Source organism: Myiozetetes cayanensis, unplaced genomic scaffold (assembly GCF_022539395.1).
Source record: "Myiozetetes cayanensis isolate MyiCay16 unplaced genomic scaffold, myiCay2020 scf14, whole genome shotgun sequence".
NCBI classification, from domain to species: Eukaryota; Metazoa; Chordata; class Aves; order Passeriformes; family Tyrannidae; genus Myiozetetes; species Myiozetetes cayanensis.
In genome coordinates this window covers 19,430,557-19,451,418 of record NW_026087048.1, presented here as the reverse complement: position 1 = coordinate 19,451,418, position 20,862 = coordinate 19,430,557, and the positions used below count along the sequence as shown (strand labels likewise).

General features: G+C 47.3%; 2 protein-coding genes across 3 annotated transcripts in view; both read right to left on the bottom strand.

Moving 5' to 3' along the window:
• PIAS1 (protein inhibitor of activated STAT 1) overlaps positions 1 to 19,720 on the bottom strand; it is a 55,982-nt gene extending 36,262 nt beyond the window's left edge. For both annotated transcript variants that reach the window (XM_050309535.1, XM_050309536.1), the window contains exon 1: positions 19,682 to 19,720. In XM_050309535.1, coding sequence (XP_050165492.1) covers positions 19,682 to 19,705 — 24 coding nt within the window. In that variant the 5' untranslated portion in view covers positions 19,706 to 19,720. The remainder of the gene's footprint in view (positions 1 to 19,681) is intronic.
• Positions 1 to 20,862, bottom strand: part of MAP2K5 (mitogen-activated protein kinase kinase 5) — a 255,429-nt gene that overhangs the window by 83,725 nt on the left and 150,842 nt on the right. The window lies entirely within an intron of this gene.

Below are 20,862 nucleotides of genomic sequence, written 5' to 3'. Positions count from 1 at the left end.
TGTACCAGTGGATCGTGTCCATCAGTGGCGCTGGGAAGCAGAGCCTGAGAAAATAGGGAAAAATCTCACAGGTTGCTGCAACATGAATGGGAAAATTCCTCTGCCCTCCTCCAACACAGTGGTTTTATTTGAGGACACAGCCCAGCCCTACCAGAAGTGCCCCTGTCCCATGGCACACTGGTACCCTAATCCTGGAACAGGCAGGGTAATTCCAGCAGGGACACGAACCCAACGCACAAAACACCTCAAAAACCTGCAACTTCTATTTTTTTTTTTTCCCTGTCACATCTCACCTCATCACAATTCCAACCCCTTGCTGGCTTAGTTGCAGCAGCAAAGCTGAAGGGCAAAGACACAAAGCCTTTTGCTTCAGGAAATCTCGCTTTTCTTCCTTGCTGCCTGAAGGAGTTGAGCAAAGAGATCACAGGGACAAAACCCACCCCGAAGAGTGTGACCCCAACAACAGCAAACACCCACAGTGCAGTAACTGCCCCCACCTCTGGCTGCCTGTCAGAATTGGCAAAATGTTTGGAGCCTGCTTTCCTACAGGAAATAAAGTAACAAAACAACAATGAAAAGCTGAATTAAAGAGAAATAAAAGGATGTACCCAGTTCCCAAGGACTGACTGCGGGATCATCTTGCACACTGCAATTCCAGTTATGGTAAATAGTAAATACCTGATCCTACAAACATCACTAGTGCACAAAAACTGATGCCATTGAGCTGCAAAAAGGTTGAGCTCTTTGCCATTTACCCAGATGGGGTGTGAGAAACACAGAGAGCAAAGCAGTTCCAGGTGCAACAAATCCCAGCACTGAACACACGAGGTGTTCTGTTCATGTTGTGCTTTTTGGTACCTGTCACACCCAGGGAATACCCAAAATCCAAAGAGAGGGTGAGGACAGTGGGAAGATCCTTCAAAGCGTAGAAGAGATGAACAAGCCTCACAAAAACCCGACTTATCTCAGGTTAGCAGCGACTTTCTGTTTTGTGTAAACACCCTCCCGGGGTGTAGAAGGCAACTCTCATCTACAAACACACAGCTGACATTTCCTGCTCGACAACACAACTCCAACACGTGTTCTCTGCTAAAGGAATTAGTCATGGGATTGCTGGATCCTTATCCATGCTCCCCCTCCAATGTTCCCTCACCCAAGGCCTGAGACCACACTCCATCCATCCCATCCTTCCCCAGGCCAGCTGGGCATTCCACTGCCATAAAACATCATCATTCCCCTACTTCTCTTCATCCACAGGAAAGGGATGTTCTACCATCAGCTCTTCCACTTAAAAGCTTAAAGATGTGAAAATTGTTTTGAGGTAAGAATCATTCACTTTGGTTTTCTCTACAAGGACAACAGCAGAGATGAAATCTCTTTTCAGTTCCATTGTTCCAACCACCAAGGAAAGATGTCCAGGCTGGGCAGATTCCTGACTGGAGAAGTCCATCAGGTCAGAGCCAAGAAAATTGCTCTCAGGAACTGGATCTTGTCTCACTGACCTAGGAAGGCTGAGAATTAAGTTTAAACATTAAAAATATAAGTGTTATTGCCTCTGGGCAAGAAATTCCTTTGCTAACTCTGTGCCTGGGATTCAGGGATGGGCACTAAAGAGCAGGATTCAGACAGGGAACTTCATTTCTGCACTGGAAAATACACACAGGCTTCACCACTGGCTGGAAGTGCAGGAAGATGAGCTGCAAGTCCTGCTGCTCCAGAAAGGATCAGGTACAGGCTATCTGTGAGATCCAACACCACCCACAGTGACCTGCACCCTTCCTCCCGTTTTCTGAAGGGAGGGACTTGTCTGAGAGGGAAAAGCCAGGCAGCAGTCAGTATTTATTATTTTTTGTAATAAATTGGGCAGTGTTCACAGTGTGATGCACAAGATGATGGTTTCAAAGCCCTTTCCATCCACCTGTGGCAGTACCAAGAGCTCCAACAGCTTGATGAGTTCTTAGAAAGGGTATTTCTCCACCCCCACTAACCAGCCCCACGATCTACCTGGAGAATCTAAGTTATTTCTGGATGTTTATGAGAACTGGAAGCTGTGAATAAGCTCCAAAACACATTCAGAAAATCTGCCAGCACAACAAGAAGCATCTGGCTTGGTACCACACCGCACTCAGTGCCTAAAGCAATACAACAGGTCCTCCCCAATTCTCCAGCCATTTACAGGGAAGCTAAAGGGGAAAAAATGAAAAGGAAAAGAAAAAAAGTAAAAATCACTCAGATACCAGCCAAAAGATGGAAGAAGAGAGTAAGTAAAAGGAAAAAGAAGAAACTCAATGGGAGGTTGCTCATTTATAAACAATAATTTAAGAGTGACAGTAAATTTCTGTTATTAGAAACATAGTGATTAGTGATCTTTTAGTAATTAAGAGTCATTATTACAGAAGAGAACAGTAAATTCCTTCCTGGGTGCAGGGCAACACAAATGGAAATTTCCCCCTCATGAAAAAAAAAGGAAACTGCTATTCCAGGAATTCCACAATGCACTTCCAAAAGACAGGTAAAAAAAAAAAAAAAAAAAATCAAAATTGTTCTTATTTCTAATAAAAGCAAGGAGGAAGCATTAGATGAGAATGGAAACGGTTCTGAATTGATCTCAGTAAACCTCCAACTCCCAGCTGTAAAAATACAGCTCCTGCGTGGATGAAGAGCCTTTTTCATCCCTGGAATCAGTTTTCCAGAGGAGGAAGCTGTACCTGAGCTGGGGGAGCTCTCTGCACCTACACAGAATAAACTCCTGGCATTGGAGGTTTGGGAAAACAGGAAATCCTGAAGGTCAAAACATTCCCATCTTTTACAAAGTCACATTGCCCAGCTCCTAAATTCTACCTGCAAGACTCCCACAAGGAAGCCGTGGAGGCTGAACCATAAAAACTGCAATCAGCCTCCCAAAACCCTGCAAGAGAGAGCGAAACAACCAATTCCTGGAAGCTCAGGGAGCCCCGATGACAGGCTGAGACTTCCTGCGTTTGTCCAAGGCAACCAAAACACCCTCGGGGCTGAAGGGCCTGTAATTCAAACCAGAGGGGAGGCAAAAGCACAGCGGGACAGTCACAAACAGGCACCACCCCCCAGCCTTCAAGGAGCCTGCTGGTTTTCCTACTGCAAAACTCATCTGTCTCCGAGAGCGGCACCTGCGAGGCGCTGGGAAAGCAGGGCAGCACTAAAGGAGCAGGTACAAATATCATTTGCCTTTTATTACACATGTAAGGGCAAGGATTTCTTAATCAAAGGAACCTCTCTCTGTTGACACGGTGTATCATAAAGAACGTGTTGCAGTTGGATGAGCAAATCCACACACTGGTCCAGCTGGCAATGAAAACAGATTTAAAACCATGAAGAATGAGTCAGCAAAATGAGGTCCTGCTACTGGAAATGCCAAAACAGCCCGGACTGACCTGCTGGTGGTGTCTCCATCGACCTGGGCTTCCTTAAGCTCAAGCTCTGTATTCATGATTTGCACCAAGTAATGCATTCCAGCCCCAAAATCACCCCCAAGCTGGAGCCATCCGGGGTTATTTACCTTTGCCTGCTCACAAACAAAGTATTTCCATGGAATTAATGGTTGTGTATCTGTTCATATAAACGTTATGACCCTCGGCTGATGGAGCTCTTTTCCAGCCTCAGTGGTTCTAGGATTCTCACATTCCAGTCCCTGCCAACACTAAAAATCTCTGTCAGGGAAGAAATCCCAAAGAAACCGCAGGGTTTTTTAGCTCAGTCTGAAGCTTCTGGGCAGGAGCTCCTGTCTTTTCCCACCAAAGTCCTTCTGTATTCAACTCATGTAACCACTTACCAACTGTATCACAACCCCTGAAATCGGAATTCCACAGGAAACTCGTCCAAGGAACATTTTCTTACCTGCCTTTGGCAAATACCAGTCCCTTGTATCTGTTGTGCTGCTAAAACCTGACTGCCCCCAAATTCAGTAAGTTTTAGGAAGGTCAGAGCAATGCTCATACCCAAACAATAAATAAATTTAATCCTAATAAATTTAAGCTCTGAATTCCAGAGCCCTCCATCTAATCCCACGCCAGTGACACCACCAAGTTGTTAAGAGACCTCTGTCACTGCTTTCAAGAAAACCCACAGTGCCAAAAGTACCAAAGCTCGGTGAAGAGTGACTGCAGGATACTGCAAAAGCAAACAGAAAGACAGCTCCAGCCCACTGACCTGGCTGCTGCAAACAACAGGCAGAGGTTGGAATTTTTCATATAATCCCCAAGTCTTAAAGGTTCTCTTATGCTTTTGGCAGATGCCCGTGGTACTCTGCTGTGGGAAATACCTTCTGAAAGCACTGACACATAGACCCTGCAGTATTAGTGCAGGGAATCGCCCTTTGAGACCTCCATCCCACCCCTTTCCCTGCCTCTGGAAGGGAGATTCAGCCAGACTGTGTGCCCACACCCCCAAAATGCCAATTGGGGGCCTGAACGCTGGAACCCGTGAGATGTTCTGGTTTAAACCCCACGCTGTGCCCTGGCTGCAGGTTCCCACTGCGGGGGCAGAGCCACTGGGGCAGCTCAAACTGCAGGGGGGATTTGCTGGGGAGAGTCTGCCAAGCCTGAAGTTGGGTCTAAACAGCGTCTGATTGACAGCAAAGGCAGTTTATCTTAATCCATAACCAAAGTTTCACCGTGCTCGGGAGACTCTCCCCAGCAGGTAAGCCAGATCATCACCCTGGGATTAAAGAAGGTTGCTGACACAGTAGTCATCTCCATCTCTGCTCGTGGAGACTCCAGGTTTTTTCAGCCACGCTCAAACTTCATTGTCCCTGGAGTATTTCCCTCGCAGAGGGGAATCATTTTCCCAGAGCAGCATTTCTAGGACAAGTCGTTGAGCAGAAAGAGCAGTTTAGACAATCTCTGGCTACAAAACAAGGAGCCTCTCAAAGAGCAAGCAGCTCCCACCTAAGGCTAAGAGGGAGCACGATTATTTTCAGCTCTCTGGGAAGGGGGTCACTGCCATACACATTTACTTCTTATTAACATGTTCTTACCCTGAACTAAGCCCTTGTGGATGACAGAAGAGCCAGTGCCTGTGGAAGAAGCTGCAGTGGAGTCCCAGCCAGGCACAGACACAGTTAAAAGAGCTTCTAAACACACCCTGTCCTGTTAGAATCTGACAACCCCCAAAATATAACAACTTACACAGCACCCAGGAATAGTCTTTGCATAAAACAAGAAAGAAGATAGAGGACCAGGAGGTCTCAGCTTCTGAAAGCCACACAGGACGTCACAAAGGCACATTTATTTCCCCTCCCTCAGCAATTTAAAACAAACAAAAGGTATGTTTTAAAATACAAACCTAACACAAAATTAAATTGCAACATAAACTGAGTGATCTGGGATTTACAGATAGAGAATCTGTAAAATGAGGATCCTGCCAGCCATCACCTTTCAGCAGAACATCAGAGAAAGAAGCTGCAGTTGCTTTCCCATCATCTCAAAAACCTGCATGTAGCCTTTGTAACTCAATTTTGCAGGAAAAGCTGGAGAAGAATGTACCTGGAATTCCATGAATGTACTTGCATTGCAACATGGATAAAGAGGCTTCCAGGAGCAGCTTCCAGAGCCTCTCAGCAGCAAGACCTGCATTCCTCCACGCAGGGATTTTCAATCCCTGCTGCACCAACAGACAGACATGAGTGTTTTGCATGTGTTACTCAACTGCAGCACCACTTGATTTCAACAAATTATTGCCATAACACAGGCATCTTTTCCTCCAAGATTTAAAGAAAAAAAAAATCTTTATTTCTTGCAAAGGGATCTATTCCCCACGTGCATTAAGTTACCACCCCAGTGCTAAAGAGTTAGTTAAGCACTAAAACTTTGCTATTAATTAGCTCCAAATGAGATAACACTTCAGAACATGAGATCACACAGTCAAATACATCCAAACCATCACCTTTTTCTTCCCCTCATTTGTCCCATTTTCTAGGATGCAGCACAGGAGACAGATTACATCATCCCTGACTATTATTCTGGTATCTCAAAAAGTTTTAATTAAGAATCATATTAAATTTGGATCCTGCCTTGTAAAGTACTGAACAGCAGGGTGAAACCAGTACATAATTGAATCTCATTTCCCTGAAAAGTAACCAATCCCTGTGTTGATGCCCCAAGAGAGGGAAAACTGGAATTATCAGCTCACCATTCACACTTTAAAAAAAAATAAATAAAATTTAAACTCAAATGACATGGGATAAAAAATAATGTTTTCTTTTAGACTTGGAAGCAAAATTCCCTTCTGAGAAAGAAATTCCCAGGCTTTGTGAACTGGTTGTAACTCAGGGCCATCTCACAGGATGCACCAGAATGTTTGGTTGGGCTTTTATCTGGAACCACAGGAACAGAGAAAAGCCTCCAATAATTGCTCATAACATCTAGAACAAAACTGGGGAGGGAGGAAAGGAGGAAGGATGGGAGAACGGAAAATCTGGAGACAAAACAGCAGGTATAGGAGATAATAATTTATCATTTAAAGATATCCTTTTCCAAAGGAAATAAATCTGCTGACAACAAACACCTATGAAATACACTGGCCAAATATCCCATTCCCTTCTAATACTGGTCCACAGAGAATTATAATTTATTACTACTAACAATTAGTCTTAATTATCACAGAAATAAGCAATGGAGCCAAAAATCCCCACTGTGTCAATAAGCTGAAAAAAACCACATTCAATCAAGCAATCAGACTGGCATCTGCACAGTCTTTAAAAAAAAAAAATAAATAAAATTTAAACTCAAATGACATGGGATAAAAAATAATGTTTTCTTTTAGACTTGGAAGCAAAATTCCCTTCTGAGAAAGAAATTCCCAGGCTTTGTGAACTGGTTGTAACTCAGGGCCATCTCACAGGATGCACCAGAATGTTTGGTTGGGCTTTTATCTGGAACCACAGAGAAAAGCCTCCAATAATTGCTCATAACATCTAGAACAAAACTGGGGAGGGAGGAAAGGAGGAAGGATGGGAGAACGGAAAATCAGGAGACAAAACAGCAGGTATAGGAGATAATAATTTATCATTTAAAGATATCCTTTTCCAAAGGAAATAAATCTGCTGACAACAAACACCTATGAAATACACTGGCCAAATATCCCATTCCCTTCTAATACTGGTCCACAGAGAATTATAATTTATTACTACTAACAATTAGTCTTAATTATCACAGAAATAAGCAATGGAGCCAAAAATCCCCACTGTGTCAATAAGCTGAAAAAAACCACATTCAATCAAGCAATCAGACTGGCATCTGCACAGTCTTTAAAAAAAAAAACAACAAACAACTAAAAAATAAAGGAAAAGCTAATCATTCTGCACAGCATCTCTGTTTCATAAGGTCTTCAAAGCCATGTGTAGAAATTACAGCAGGAAAACAAAGTACACACTTCTCTTTAAGTAGTCCTAAGTCCTTTCAAGTAAGTCATCAAGATAAATTAAAAGCTTAAACAATAAGAAATTTTCTTTTTATATTCCATTTTTCACATAGGTAAATAAAGAGTCTGCACATCTGGTCTTCCACCATTCAGTTGGTGTAAGAAGAATTACTGCCCCTTTCTATTTTACAGAAGCATCTCCCCATGAACCAACAGGTTCTTAGGCACCAGCACCAAGAAACAGCATTCCCATGTTTGCAGGACTCTGGAATGATTTATTCCCAGAATATTATTCCCCTAAGCCTACACAGGACCATCCCCAAGAGCCACACCACCTGCCCCAGAATTAACATTTACATCCCATATTGACACAGGTCAGTTTTAAAGCGCCAGAATCCGTGTTATTATTAACCAGCAGCTGGATGACAGCAGCTCCTGAGGTGCCCATGCCAGTGCAGGTGGAAGTGCTGGCAGTCAGGAGTTCTTGTGCCAGTGAAAAGCTCCCATGTCAGGGCGAGCTCAGCCCCGTTCCCAGCCAGGCGGATCCAGGATCCTGGGTCAGGCCCTTAATGAGACACGGATGACTTCTCTGGCTGCTGCTCCCGGCGGTAAAGAATCAGTGAGACTGTCAGGAATCACTTGGATTTCGTTCCAAGTACCAGCACAGCTTGGAAGGAGAGCAGCGGGGCACGGCCTGAATGCGAATCCTGGGAAGGCGCCGAACGGAGGCACCGGCACAAAGAAAGGGAGAGCAGGAAGTGCAGTGTTTCGTATCTCCCACAACCACGGGGCTCTTCCCACCATGGAGAAATGCAAAAAGATGACAGAATAATGGGGGAGGAAGCAGACCTTCCTGCTTTTCTTCAGCTCTCAATGAGGAGAAAGAAAACAGTTCCAAATGACAACGTGCAGCCAGAGGCGGACTGGGAAGATGCACCTCAGGCAAGGCCTAAACCCCGGACAAAGCTGATCCAAACCCCTCAGAATTCAGGCTGCTCTGTCCTTCCATCTTCCACAGCTTGTCCATGCCAGAAAACTGCATTTTCTATGTATGAGCTGCAGTGTTACCTATAGGCTCAAGCATGCAGTGAGGTAGAGAGCTATATATATATTCCCTATGCAATATTTTCCTGGCCCACACATAGCACAGACAAAGCTTATTTCCCCATTTTCCCAGTCACTCTGGCACACGTTCAGGACAGATACTAAAGACACTTGCTCAGTGGGAAGAGGGATATTTCTTTTCCCAGTGCCCCCAACCTGACACCCTGTGCCCCTCCCCTTCAGACACCTCATCCTTCAGACACAATTTTTCTTATACTCAGAGTAAGACTGAATTCAATTCACTGCTCCCACAATAACCCCTGCCCTGCCTGGAAACAAACTGCTTGATGGAATGAGGGGGTTTATAAGCCAAGTTGCAGCCACACCTATGATTTAAAATACATGAAAACCATTGCAAGTAAACTCCAAGAACGACATTGGGTTTAACTTGGCTTCAGCCACAAGAACAGCCAGGACTGGAGGAGCTGCCCAAGAAAACTTTGGTAGTAAAGTTCAAACTTCCACGGTAATCCCGAGGAAGAGAGAGTAGCAGCACTGACTGCTCATATACCACTCCCTCACTTTTCCAAGCCTTCCATGGGCTGCCTCCCCCCGATTCCCCCCCACTCTCCGGGCAGAGGGAGGATGCTGCTCCAGTCACTGCTCCTTTTCATCTTTACTGCCCAAACTCTTGCCCCACCTCATTAATGCACTCATCCAAATCCCACCCTGAATAGGAATTTGCATATACACAAGCCTTTGGCAGCTCATTAATGTCCTCTGAATGACTCTCACATGTTCATGAATTTATGCTCTGCCTGTCCTTGTTACCTACACAGGCCAAAGGCACAGGGCTGGGGGGATTATTTAGGGGCTCACAACAAAACAAAGCATTTCCTGGGGTTCAGCCTAGAACTTCAGTGTGAAGAGTCTTCACCTTTGTGCCTCCTGAATTCTCACTAGGTAACAACAGACAGCTTCCACTTCCAGGTGTGGATGTTGCTTCACAACACTGCTCAGCCTCTGTGTCAAAAGCAAACAACAGTAGTATTGGGGTGGCAATAAAAATAAAGGCTTGAAGACATCAGAGCCCAAGCAATGAAGGAGTCAATGCAATTAATCAACTCTTAATTTAGCTCAAGCCCTTTACCAAACTCTACAAGAAACAAAGGCACATTTCACAAAAGTTTTCTAGTTAACTGGAGATAGGAAACAAGTCCCAACACATCCCTGCTTCCCCTTAAAACAGCTTGGCACCGCCTCAGAGTCCTCCCTGTGTTTAAAAGCGAGGGCCCAGCAGAGGTCCAAGGCAGTCTGCACACCCAGGCTGCACACACGAGTTCTGACAGCAGAACAACTTCTCCAAAACACCAAACAGGCCATGGATCCCCAGCTGCTTTTCAAAGTTCTGCTCCCAGTGTGGCTGAGCTGTTCCCAGAGCAAACAACAAGGAAGGTCATGTGTGCAGGTCTGGGCTGGCACAGCTTAACCTGCTCCTTGACATCCCAGGAAACCAAGGGAGCAGCGGGATGACAAAGCTGCTGATGGTGGGACCTGGTGGAAGGAGGGAGGAAAAGTGGGAAACCTCAGAGATGGAGCTGCTCAATGAACACAACTCAAGTGATGCCTCTGGGAAAAGCTGAGCAGCCAAACCCAGCCTTCCACACACAGGGATGGCTCTGGTGACCTTTGCCACCCTGGGGCAACTCCTGGGCCCAGGATAAACACACCTCTGGAAACACAGGCTCAGCAGCAAACACAGCAATCGCTGGGGGAAATCATCAGGAAGGGAACAGAGAGCAGAGAAGAAATCATTACACACTATAAATCCCTGCTCCCCCCAGATCTCCAAGTGCATTGCTTTTGGGGGCCTCATCTTAAAAAAATTATATATATATAAACACATACACACACACACACATTAGAAGTGGAAATGTTCACAGAAGGAAGGCACAAGTCCACCAGGATTTCCCTAATGAAGAAACAGCAAAAGCTAAGATTTTCCAACCTAAAAATGGAAGACATGGGGACAAACATGATACAATCCATAAAACCATGGCAGAACAAGGAGAGTGGACAGGGATCAACTTTTCAGCCTCCTCCACGACACAACAGTGAGCCGGAGATGAAGCTGGATGGAACCAGGCTCAAAGGAAAACCAGCAAGGTCCTCACTCAGCAAAGAGCAGCACAAAAATCCCTCCCTAAACACTGTGAACAAAACAGGTTTGTAAAGGTTCAAGAGAAATCTGGACAGGCACTTGGAAAATAGATTTCTTGTGGCTCATCCAGCTGGTAACCCCTTTGGATCCAGAGGACTGAGCTCAAAGTGGCTGCAGACCAGGGGACTGTTGCAGGGAGGTGACAGTTACTCCCCACACTTCGCCCTGTTGTTGCTTTTCCTCCTCACTCCTTTCTGGAAGCTGTACCAGGGATGGACCCTTGGTCTGAACCACTACAGCTACTTTGACATTCTGAAGAATCCGTTTATAACACCTTTATTTTTAGCCATTTCCTCAGAAACCCAAGTGACATCGTCAAGAACCTCGAATAAAAACGTTCCTTCTCAACGACAAGAGTCAAATTTTAACACCGAAGAGGTAAGAGCAGAAATGAACTGAATGAAGAGCTGGGTGTGCACCCTTTAGAAAAATATTATCTAAAATCCTTGCAATCCAAACCAACAACAGTCCTGACTGAAAATGATCTGCAGCCCTGCCACGGAGGGGCCTCAGCAGACTCACAGACGAGACACCGTTAAATCAACACGGAACCCACCAAAAAGAGCAGCCCGGTTCGTGTCCCACATTCTCCATCCTGGAGCTGCACATTTATAGGTGCACTCACAGCTCCATCCACAGCCTGGGCAGAGCTGCTCCAACAGCTTTTCCAACAAGCTGAGAATCTACACAAATACTTGGACTGCTGCAAAGGCTCTGATTTTGCACTGGGGACACAAGATACAACATCTGCATAAAAGTGAGATCATTTTGTCAGGGGAGTCTCGAGAAACAATATGAGGGATGAATGTATCAGAAAACATTCTCATCCACACAACTTTTTACAACACACTCCTGCAGTCTGGATTACAGATTTTACCTTACCCAAACACATTATCCCTACTGTATTTGGCTTCTGCTTTTCTAAAAATTTAACAGGGAGCTGCATTTATGCTAAAGAGCCAAACAAACCATCCATATTCTATTTTTCATGCTTATGAATCATTTTTCAGTAGGAAAGCTGAACAGAGCAGCTTTATGAAGTCCAGGCCCTGCTCTACCAGGAGGGCAGGGGGAGCATCCTGCAGAAAGGCAGCAAATGAAGGTGAACAAGAAGTTCCAACTCTGAAGATTCTCATCAGAATCTCTACAGTAAATTTCTCACATGGCTGGACAGTGAAAGTCTCTCACCTGCTCACACAGCAAACAAGGGGAGATGCTCTTCCAAGGACCAAGAGCAGAACAGAGACCTGGTTTTTACCCAGCTTAGAAAAAACTAGGTGTCTAATCTCAGCTCTGCCCACAGGTTATGACTTAACTGCTGCCCAACACAAATTCCTGAGGACATTTATCAGTCTTTGCACACTCCAATGGCTGTGGCCACAAAGCTGCATCTTCAGGTGCTGCAGCCAAGCAAGAAGGAGACTGAGCTCAGTTTTCCATCTGCTTTATAAGCATGTATTTAATGGGAGGGGAGGAACGAGTGGGAGAGGTTGGTATCTCACTTTCCAAAATGGACAAGAATCCCATGGAGCCTCCTGGTGAGGAGCTGCCCACCTGCTGCCTGTCACCTTCTCCTCTCAGAAGGTTCACTGCTTCTGAAATTCCGTTTTTTGAAGCAATTTCCACCTTATCAGTGGACAGTCACAGGAACTGCTCATGCACATGGCTGAGGCTATTAAGGATTTCCAAAAACACCTCCACTAACAGAAACCCTCAGGAGTAAAACCTCAGGGAATCATCGGCCCAAATGCCATTCCTAAAGAAGCTGTTGGTATCTTCTTGCCAAAGGTGTGAGGTACAGCAAGAGGCTGGGGGAACTGGGCTGCTGCAGCCTGCACAAGAGGAGGCTCTGGAGGAGCCTCATGGCAACCTTCCAGGGTGTAAAGGAGGTCATCAAGGACACAGAGCCACGACCTTCACACCAGCACACAGCAGAGGGATGTGAGACAAGAGGTATGAGATGAAATAAGAGGTTGAAGGGGGATATGAAAAAAGACCAACGACACAACCCTGTTTGCATCATGAGAACAGTTCAGCAGTGAAGAGGTTGCCCACGGGGGTGGTGTCATCTCCATCCTCAGAGGTTTCACACACCAGACTGGATAAAGTCCTGAGTAACCTGTTCTGACCTCACAGCTGATCCTGCTTCCAGCAGGAGCTCGGAGTGTGGAGATTTCCCACGCTCCCTTCCAGCCAAAATTACCAAATGATCTGTGGTCAGGATCCAGGAAGCAAGTAGGTGTCAAACTGAATGTGACACCAAGAACTGCAAACAGGAGAGTCCTACTGAACTCTGGTTTGAAGAACTGAGCATGAAAAGCATTCTTAGGACACACCATAAACAGGGCACAGGGAAGAAAATATCTCCAGAGGTACAGGGATGCAGCTCAGTTTACCATGGAAAAGCTGCTGGCTGTGTGTCAGCCTCGAAGCAGGGAGAGACTGACACTCTCCCTTCCTCTCCCACTGTCAGATACCCTTCTAGGATGGAAAGTGGCACCTGGAGCGTTCCCCCAGCCCAGGCAGGGCTGGCAGGAGGAGGCAGAGCTCACCCACAAGGTCTCGTTCCCATTTCCTAAACAAAGGCAGGGAAGCTCACCCAGATCCCTGTTCAGTGATGCACATGGAGTGACCAGCACTTCCCTCCCCGTCCCCAGTGCTGAATAAACTTTCACATGCCCACAGAGCCTCTGCTCTGCTGCACAGCCCAGGGCTCCATTCTTACCAAGCCACGGCTTTAAAAGGCTCCTTTTGCTCCTCCATTAATTATCGTGCCACTTCCTATATAAATCTCTTGTATATCATCTCCTACAGACATAAAGGTCAAGCTGAGGTTGCCCCCTGGTCTCATTGTGTGCTGGCTTTTCATTTCTTTGTTTCACATGTCCCAGACAAGCCCATAACACCCACCCTCTGCTCGCTCCTGCTCTGCCCTGGGACACAAAGCTCGGAGCACTCCTCTATTCCTTGTGTTTGCCAAGGGAACAGAGACATCCACAGCCATCCCTGATCCCAAAAGGAGAACAAGATCAAGCAAATTGCTGACAAACTCCTGGATCAATGCAGCTGCACCAGCCCCAGGAGCCTCAGCAAAACAGGGAGAGAAGAAATGACAATCCAAGGGTCTGTGGCACAGCACAGGCAGAATAATGCACTGTTACCTGTTTTAATGTGGCTCTGGCTGCCACTGAACATTTGGAAGATCAGAACAAAGCCAGGTAAAACTGACATCTCCTGGCTCCATCCTCAACTCCAGATATTCTCAAGGGTTTAATACCTCTGAGTTTTTCCTGTAGCCCTAAAGTTTTTAATTTGCTTTCAAATAGCCACATTTTATAGCAGTGACTACATGTTCAAAATGGCTTTGACAGCACTGAGCAAAATTACAGAAATAAGCACTCTTGGTAAGCTCCCTTCTCCTCCTCACCCCTCCTCCCTAGCAAAAAAAAAACCTACTTTTAAGAATGGCATTTGTTTTCATGAACAGATTACTACTGAAGGTACTATGTGCAATTTCTGCATCATAAAATCCAATCATTTTCACTTTAAAAAGCCCAAACCAGCACTCCTGGCATTTACTGGTCTACACAGAGCTGGAAGAGTGACAGAGCAACGAGCCAATCGATACCTGAGCTTCGTCAAGGGGGTTCCAAACTCCAGCTGCCCAACCACGTGTCCCAGGAGCCCCCCAAACTGTGCATTTCCCCTTTTCTCCCCCTCAAGAACAGCAGAAACATTTCTCTGTGATTCTTGCAGGCACAACTCTGTGACCAGAGGTGAAGGGGGACAGCACAGGCTGAAGCAGCTGGGCTGCACGAGATGCACAAGGTATTTACTGACCAGTTTTGTACATGAAAAGCCATGTTTTCATCCTTCCCTGAAAGCCTGGCTGTCAGAAGGCTTTGACTGCTTTTTATGGAGGGTGACAAAGCTGAGCTTTCCACTAGAAGGGCACCTGCAACATCCTTCAGCAAAGCAGTTTGTACAGGGGAAGATCAGCAGCAGAAGTAACCAGGCAGTTCTGAGGCCACCTCAGGACCGTGGGTGGAATTCTCTCCTTGTGCAGCCGAAGGGTCAAACACCAAGAAGAGAAAAGTCACAAGAGACCCAATCCATTTCCCAGCCATAAATCCAATGGGATTCGAGTGATCCAAAAAGTAACCCTTTCAAAACGTCGATTCACAGCAGCCAAGGGACTGTTGCTTCAAATTCAGTATCAGCAGAGCCCAGGGAAGGCCACGCTGGTGGAGCCACCAGCTCACACTCTCTGAGCGCTGGGACAAGCAGGGATTCCAGGAGGTGCTCCAGAGGAAGGCAGCAGGGAGGCACTCACAGGGTGGGAGAGGGCTGGGGGTATCTCAGAACAATTACAGGGAGCACTCAAGTCTCAAGTGTGTGGAAGTTCTGCTTTGGTTTTCTCTGTAATGGCCCTAAAGAGGGAAATGATGAGACGTTGACTTCTCTGAGAACAGATTACAGGAACTCCAATCCTCCGTGCCAGAGACATTAGTGACAGGTCTGCACTTATCTCTGTGCCCTGTGTGAAGGCAGGTCAGGCCATAAACCACTGAAACCAGAGCAGTGGCTGCATCCCTATAAATAACTTCAATATCTGAAGGTATCTGAACTGTCCACACCCCGTTCCACGGGATGCTTTTAACTATTTGTCTTGTGTGCTTCAGGCAGACACCGAGTCCTGAGCACCCACCCTCCTGAGGGGAACACTCTTCTCATGGAATAAAGCTAAAGATGCATCTTCTACCTGCCTCCAACCTTCTCAGCCCTGTAACTTCTAAAGCAAAAGGAAAATGAACTGTAAAACCCAATACAAATATCCAGGAGGGTGGGCATGGTTCTTACCCCTTCGTCCCTTCTCCCAGGTGGCATCAAAGGAGAATTTCCCCTGCCCAGAAGCACAGATGCCTCCAGGGTGGCCCCGGTGCTGGGGAGGGTTTCTGCACAAGTGCACTGACACTGCATTTCCGTGTGCACAACAGGCAATCTGGGTTTTATTGGCCATAAAGAAGGGTTATGGATTGGGGCTCTGACAGTTAAGTGGTGATGCACAGCTGCCAATGTTATTCCTCTGGTATCTGCAATCCCAGTGGCAAAGACCGAAGGCTCAAAACTGTGATACCTGGACCAAAAGACAGTTAAAAATACAACGGTGCTGCCACACGCTAAATTACAGCGTGAAACCACCCTAATCCAGGGACTCAGATAACAATGAAAAGTAGATTATATTTACTTTAATCACAGAAACAACCAACCACAGCAACTTATAAAAGGATTAAGCAAAAATAGCTCGTAATACAGAGGAGTAAAACTGTAATACAGAGGAGTAAAATTCTAATTGAACACCGAAATAGGTAGATTATGCCTATTAGCATTGGGGATGCCATTCCAGAGATCCACTTGTCACTGCTGTCACCCCCACCTGAGAGCTGTGCCACCAACCTGTCCCCCTCAAAAGCTGCCTCCCCGCATTTAGGGGAGGGGCATTTCCCAACTGGGTATTTCTGACTGGTTTGTTTTCCTCCCCATTGTGTGGAAACGCTTTTATGAATTTTCATTCAAACTCTTGGCTCACTTTTTTTTTTTTTTTTAAAGTATAAATTGTGTCTAACAAGAAACACACCAGGGATCTCTTCAATCCCCAAAGGCACTTTCTTAAAAGGAGAGAGAACAAAGGAGAAAACCTCCCAGCATGTGCTTTCCAAACCAGCTCCTTAGGACAGTATCAAGAATGACAATACTCGAACATAAGCTTTTCTTTTTCCTTCTTTGATCCATGTATAATTGAATTGATTATTGCAAACTGTGTAATGATTTCCAAAGGACTTGAGTGGAAGGCAAAGATCACAACAATCTAATAACCAATTTAAAGAGATGTAAGAAATATTGAAGGAAAGATTTAATCACTCAAGTATACTCCTTCCAATTAGAAAGAGCTTTAAATAGCTTACCTTGAGATAAATTAGAGTCTGTGTGCAATTATACAGGAATAGTAATTAAGATCAGGAAAATTCACATATGCCTCAGCCTATGGAGTTATGGAGAACTCCACAGACTTTCCAGTTACCTTATTTCAGCAGCAGAAATGAAAACATACTGGTTCAATTTATCCAGCCCTTCCAGAGTACCAAAGAATTCAGGAACCTCACAACTCTGGGATCTGCAGAGTGTGTTTGATCTTATCTGATTATTTTTTTTTTTTCCAATAGGACAAACAGTCCCAAATGGGGCGAAAGACTGAAATATCCTTGATTATGGTGAGATAATACATTACAAAAAAGAGGCTGTTTCACAATTTAAAGCTCCAGGAAAAGTTATGGCAAGTAAGACCGACCACTGTTCTTCTGAAGGGAGCAGGACCTTTCATTTGCCTTTGGCAACACCATCACATCCCGTTCCCCAATTTACACGGGCAGTGTCACCCACAGGTCTTCACATGGGAAGGCAAAAAAGTTTTAGAAACTTTTCTAAGTCTTCCTGACAAACTTTTTCTGGCAAGGCAAGCGAGTCACTGCACAACTATCAGATTTGATTTTAGTTTTTAAAGGTCACTAAAGCTGAAATCGATGCCATTTGCTAATTAATCGGAGGAGAAACAGAAAAGGTTTTTACCTAAGAAAATGAAAATAATTAAAGGAATTCACTGGTCATCCTTCAAACAGCAGAGTCTCAATCACAAACCCTCCCTTAGGTACCTTTCCACTTGCAAAGAAAGAATTTTAAAAGTTTTCTGGGGATTTACTCCTGCTCAGAAAACACCCACTGCCCCCAGGCCCGATGTCACAGCTTTCCATTAGCCCCGTTCTTCCCAGGAGCACTCCCCTCATCCAGGACCTCATCACTGAGCTGTGCTGCTCCTGGAAAACCACCCTGGGACAGCTCCGGCCCAAAGCAGGAATTTCGGGCCCCCTTGTCTTCCCCTCTCCTTCCTGACACAGAAGGACCCACCCACACACCTTTTTTGTCCTTGTAAAAAAAAAGTTTTGGAGACCAAAGTCTTCCAAGCATAAATTCATGAAGTAAGTATTTTTTCTTATGCCAAGCCCCCAAAACTAGAGGAAAAACCCAAGTTTTCACAGAATGCAGCGGGATCCTTCACTGTCAGTCTGCAAGTGCCACTACCCTGAGCAGAAAAGTGAAAATGAAAATAAAATAGTCAGCTGGGCATTCACTCTCCAAATTCCCAAGGCAGCAACTGCACTTTAGGAAGAATTAATTTTTAAAAATTCTGATTTCTTTCTAGTGATTCTCAATAAGTTTTAGGGAGGGATCAAGAAAAGAGGTCTGGGATGATGAGCAGACACAGAATCAGGTCTGTGAAAGATCCACCTGTGAAGCTGCAGAGGAAGAGAAAAGGACAGGCCCCCCCAGCCTGATGGACCACAGGCTTCAGGTTTCAAAGCTCCCAAGATCAATAAACTGTCGATTTGCACAGCCAAATCCTGCCTTTCAGCCCTGTCCCTTGCCCACCGTCCTGTCATCTTAACACATCCCCCAAAAAAATAACCTTATTCCTTATCTCTCATCTCTTTTAACTCCACTTCAGTGAGGGCTGCTAATAAAGGCATCACATAAACCCACCCCACCTGGCTGCTGTGCACCCAAACCCCTCAGAGCTGGTTACTAAAACACATTATTCCATCTGCCACGCTTAAATTAACAAAACTTAAACCGCTGGAATCGCTTCCCGACCTTTTATCTCGTTACGTGGGAAGCACATTTTGAAAAGAAGAAGGACTTCAGGACAACACAGCTCAAGCAACACAATATGGTCTGAAAACACCCAGAAAAACTAAGGCCACGAGAGGATTTAAAGAAGATCCTGAAGTTGGACACACTCAAGGGTTTACAATTCTTTACCTTCTGACAGCTCCTTAAGCATCTCAAAATGAAAGTGCACATTACCTTTGATACACAGAAAACCGAGACCTGCTGAGTCTCCAGGGAAAACCAAAGTATTTCCGTAGTCATACCTCACATATTCTGCACTTTGCTGCACTTTTAACACACTTCTGATTTTACCGATTTAACGTACACCTGATTTGTGCCTTTCGCTGCATTAACTCCGGAGCGGGAGGCAGGAGCCCTCCTGCTGAACAACGACCCTGTGGCAACTGCGACGAAACTCCCAAACTTTCCCCGCGCTGCCGGCCGTGCAGGGCAGGGTTTGCAGCCCCACGCCCGGCACCGAAGCCACGGCAAAGTTGGGTTTTTTGGAGGGGGAGTGGGGGGCGCTTTTCCTTGGATTTTTGGGCGTGTGTCCAGAGCGGATGCCCCGCCGCCCGCTACGACAGTTCCTCAAAATCCCTGCTGGGTAACTGAAGTGATTATTGCAAAGTGCGTGGCGACTTCCCCAAGGCCCGGGGGGGGCCGAGGGGTGGAAGGCGATGCTGGCGGGGGCCGCTCCCCGTGCCGAGCCCCCCGAACCCCCCGCGGGCCGCACCGGGGGAGCCCCAGCGGCGCCCCTTTTCCACGCGTTCCGCAGGGTGACAGGGACCGGCGCCAGCTCAGCCCCGCCGAACTCCTCCAGCCCTGCCCGTGACGCGCCGCATCCCGCGGGGCGGGCGGCGAGCGGGGCCGCCCGGCGCGGTGCCCGCGCTGTCACCGCCGCACTCCCCGCAAACTTCGCGGGGAGCCCGAGGGCTCCTTCCCCCGCCCCGGCAAGCGGCGGCGCTGCCCACGGCCGGCACCCCCCGGGAGCCCGGCGGGGCCGCCGCCCCTGCCCGCGCAGCCCGCCCGGCGCGGTCCGACCCGGCGGGCGCGGAGCGGGGCCGGGCGCGCTGCCCCGGCGGAGCGCGGCCGGCGAAGGGGGCGGCCAGGGGAAGGCAGGCAGCTCCGCGCCGCGCCGCCCGCCGGCGCTCTCCCCGTCCCTCCGCCCCCGCTGCCCGCGGCTGCCCCGCCGCGCCCGCCCCGCCGGGACCCGCGGCCGCCCCGGCCCAGCCCAGCCCGTCCCGTCCCAGCCGCGGCCGCAGCGGCTCCGCGGGGGGACCCCGAGCTGCGCTTTACCTTTAGTTCCGCACTGTCCGCCATCTTGCGAGGCCGCGCGCAGGCGCAGTGAACCCCGCCGGGACACCGCCCCCCCCCTCCCGCCGCCCCGCCCGCTCCCGGCGCGCAGCGTTTGAATCGCGGCGCCATTTTGTGCCTCCTCCTCGGGCGGGGGTCCCGCCCCGCTCCCCTCGGCAGAGACCCTCGGTCCTCACCCCCGGTCCCTTCGCGGGGCTCCCCGAGCCGCCCCGCTGGCACCGTGTTGTCGCCGCCGCCCTGCCCGCAAAGTTTCCCCCCTTTTCCAGCGCGGCCCCCGCGGGTCGCTCCGTGAGGGGAGCGGGCGGCGCTCCCTGAGGGACCCGCGCCCCCCTGAGGGACCCGAGCCCCGGGACCCTCCGGAGCACCAGAGGGGAGCGGTGGATGCGCGTCGCGGTAGTAATAAATAAAGTTGATTAAATTTGGGATTTGCGACTCTTGATTCCTGCTACTTAATCGGCGGGTTTAAGTAGTTTAGGAGTGGAGCAGCACGGGACGGGGCTGGGGTCCCTCAGCGGCGGTGTGGAACCCTCAGGCTCCTGATCTGCACCAAGCGGGAAATGATGAGTTTCATAAATAATAAGTTTTATTCCCCTGGGTTTCTGCAGAAAAGTTCAGGGAATCATCACGAGCTTGCCCGGGTTTTTCCTCTTACCGAGGAACAGCAATACAGGTGTTCTTGGGAGGCCTGAGGAACCGGAGCAGAGCCTTGAGATGCAAACTTGACCGTTTCATGTCAATTTCGAGTAAAATGTGGGTTATTCCAACAGCAGACCAGGTAATACGGAGGGGAAAATATATATCAAAGTTGCTGGCTGGCAAGATGACAGCATCAGTTGTGAATTGGGCAGATTAAATACGAATATTCAAGTCACTTTGGCTTCATTCATGTTATTTTTACCTATGTGTTGCTCTATAAATACAGATCACCATGAGACTCTTCACTTGGCCTTCACCTTGGTGCAGAGAAGAGAAAAAGAGACAAAATTTCCTACTTTTCCATAACTTCCATAAACCCCCACTCTACATTCAGAAAGCACTTAGATTATGTGCATTGCAAGACAGAAATAAAAAAAAAAAACAAAACCAAACATTAATATATCCACTCCACAGATTAAAGTGTGTTTGTGGTAAGGAGATTACCACTCCTGGTTATTACTGAGTTA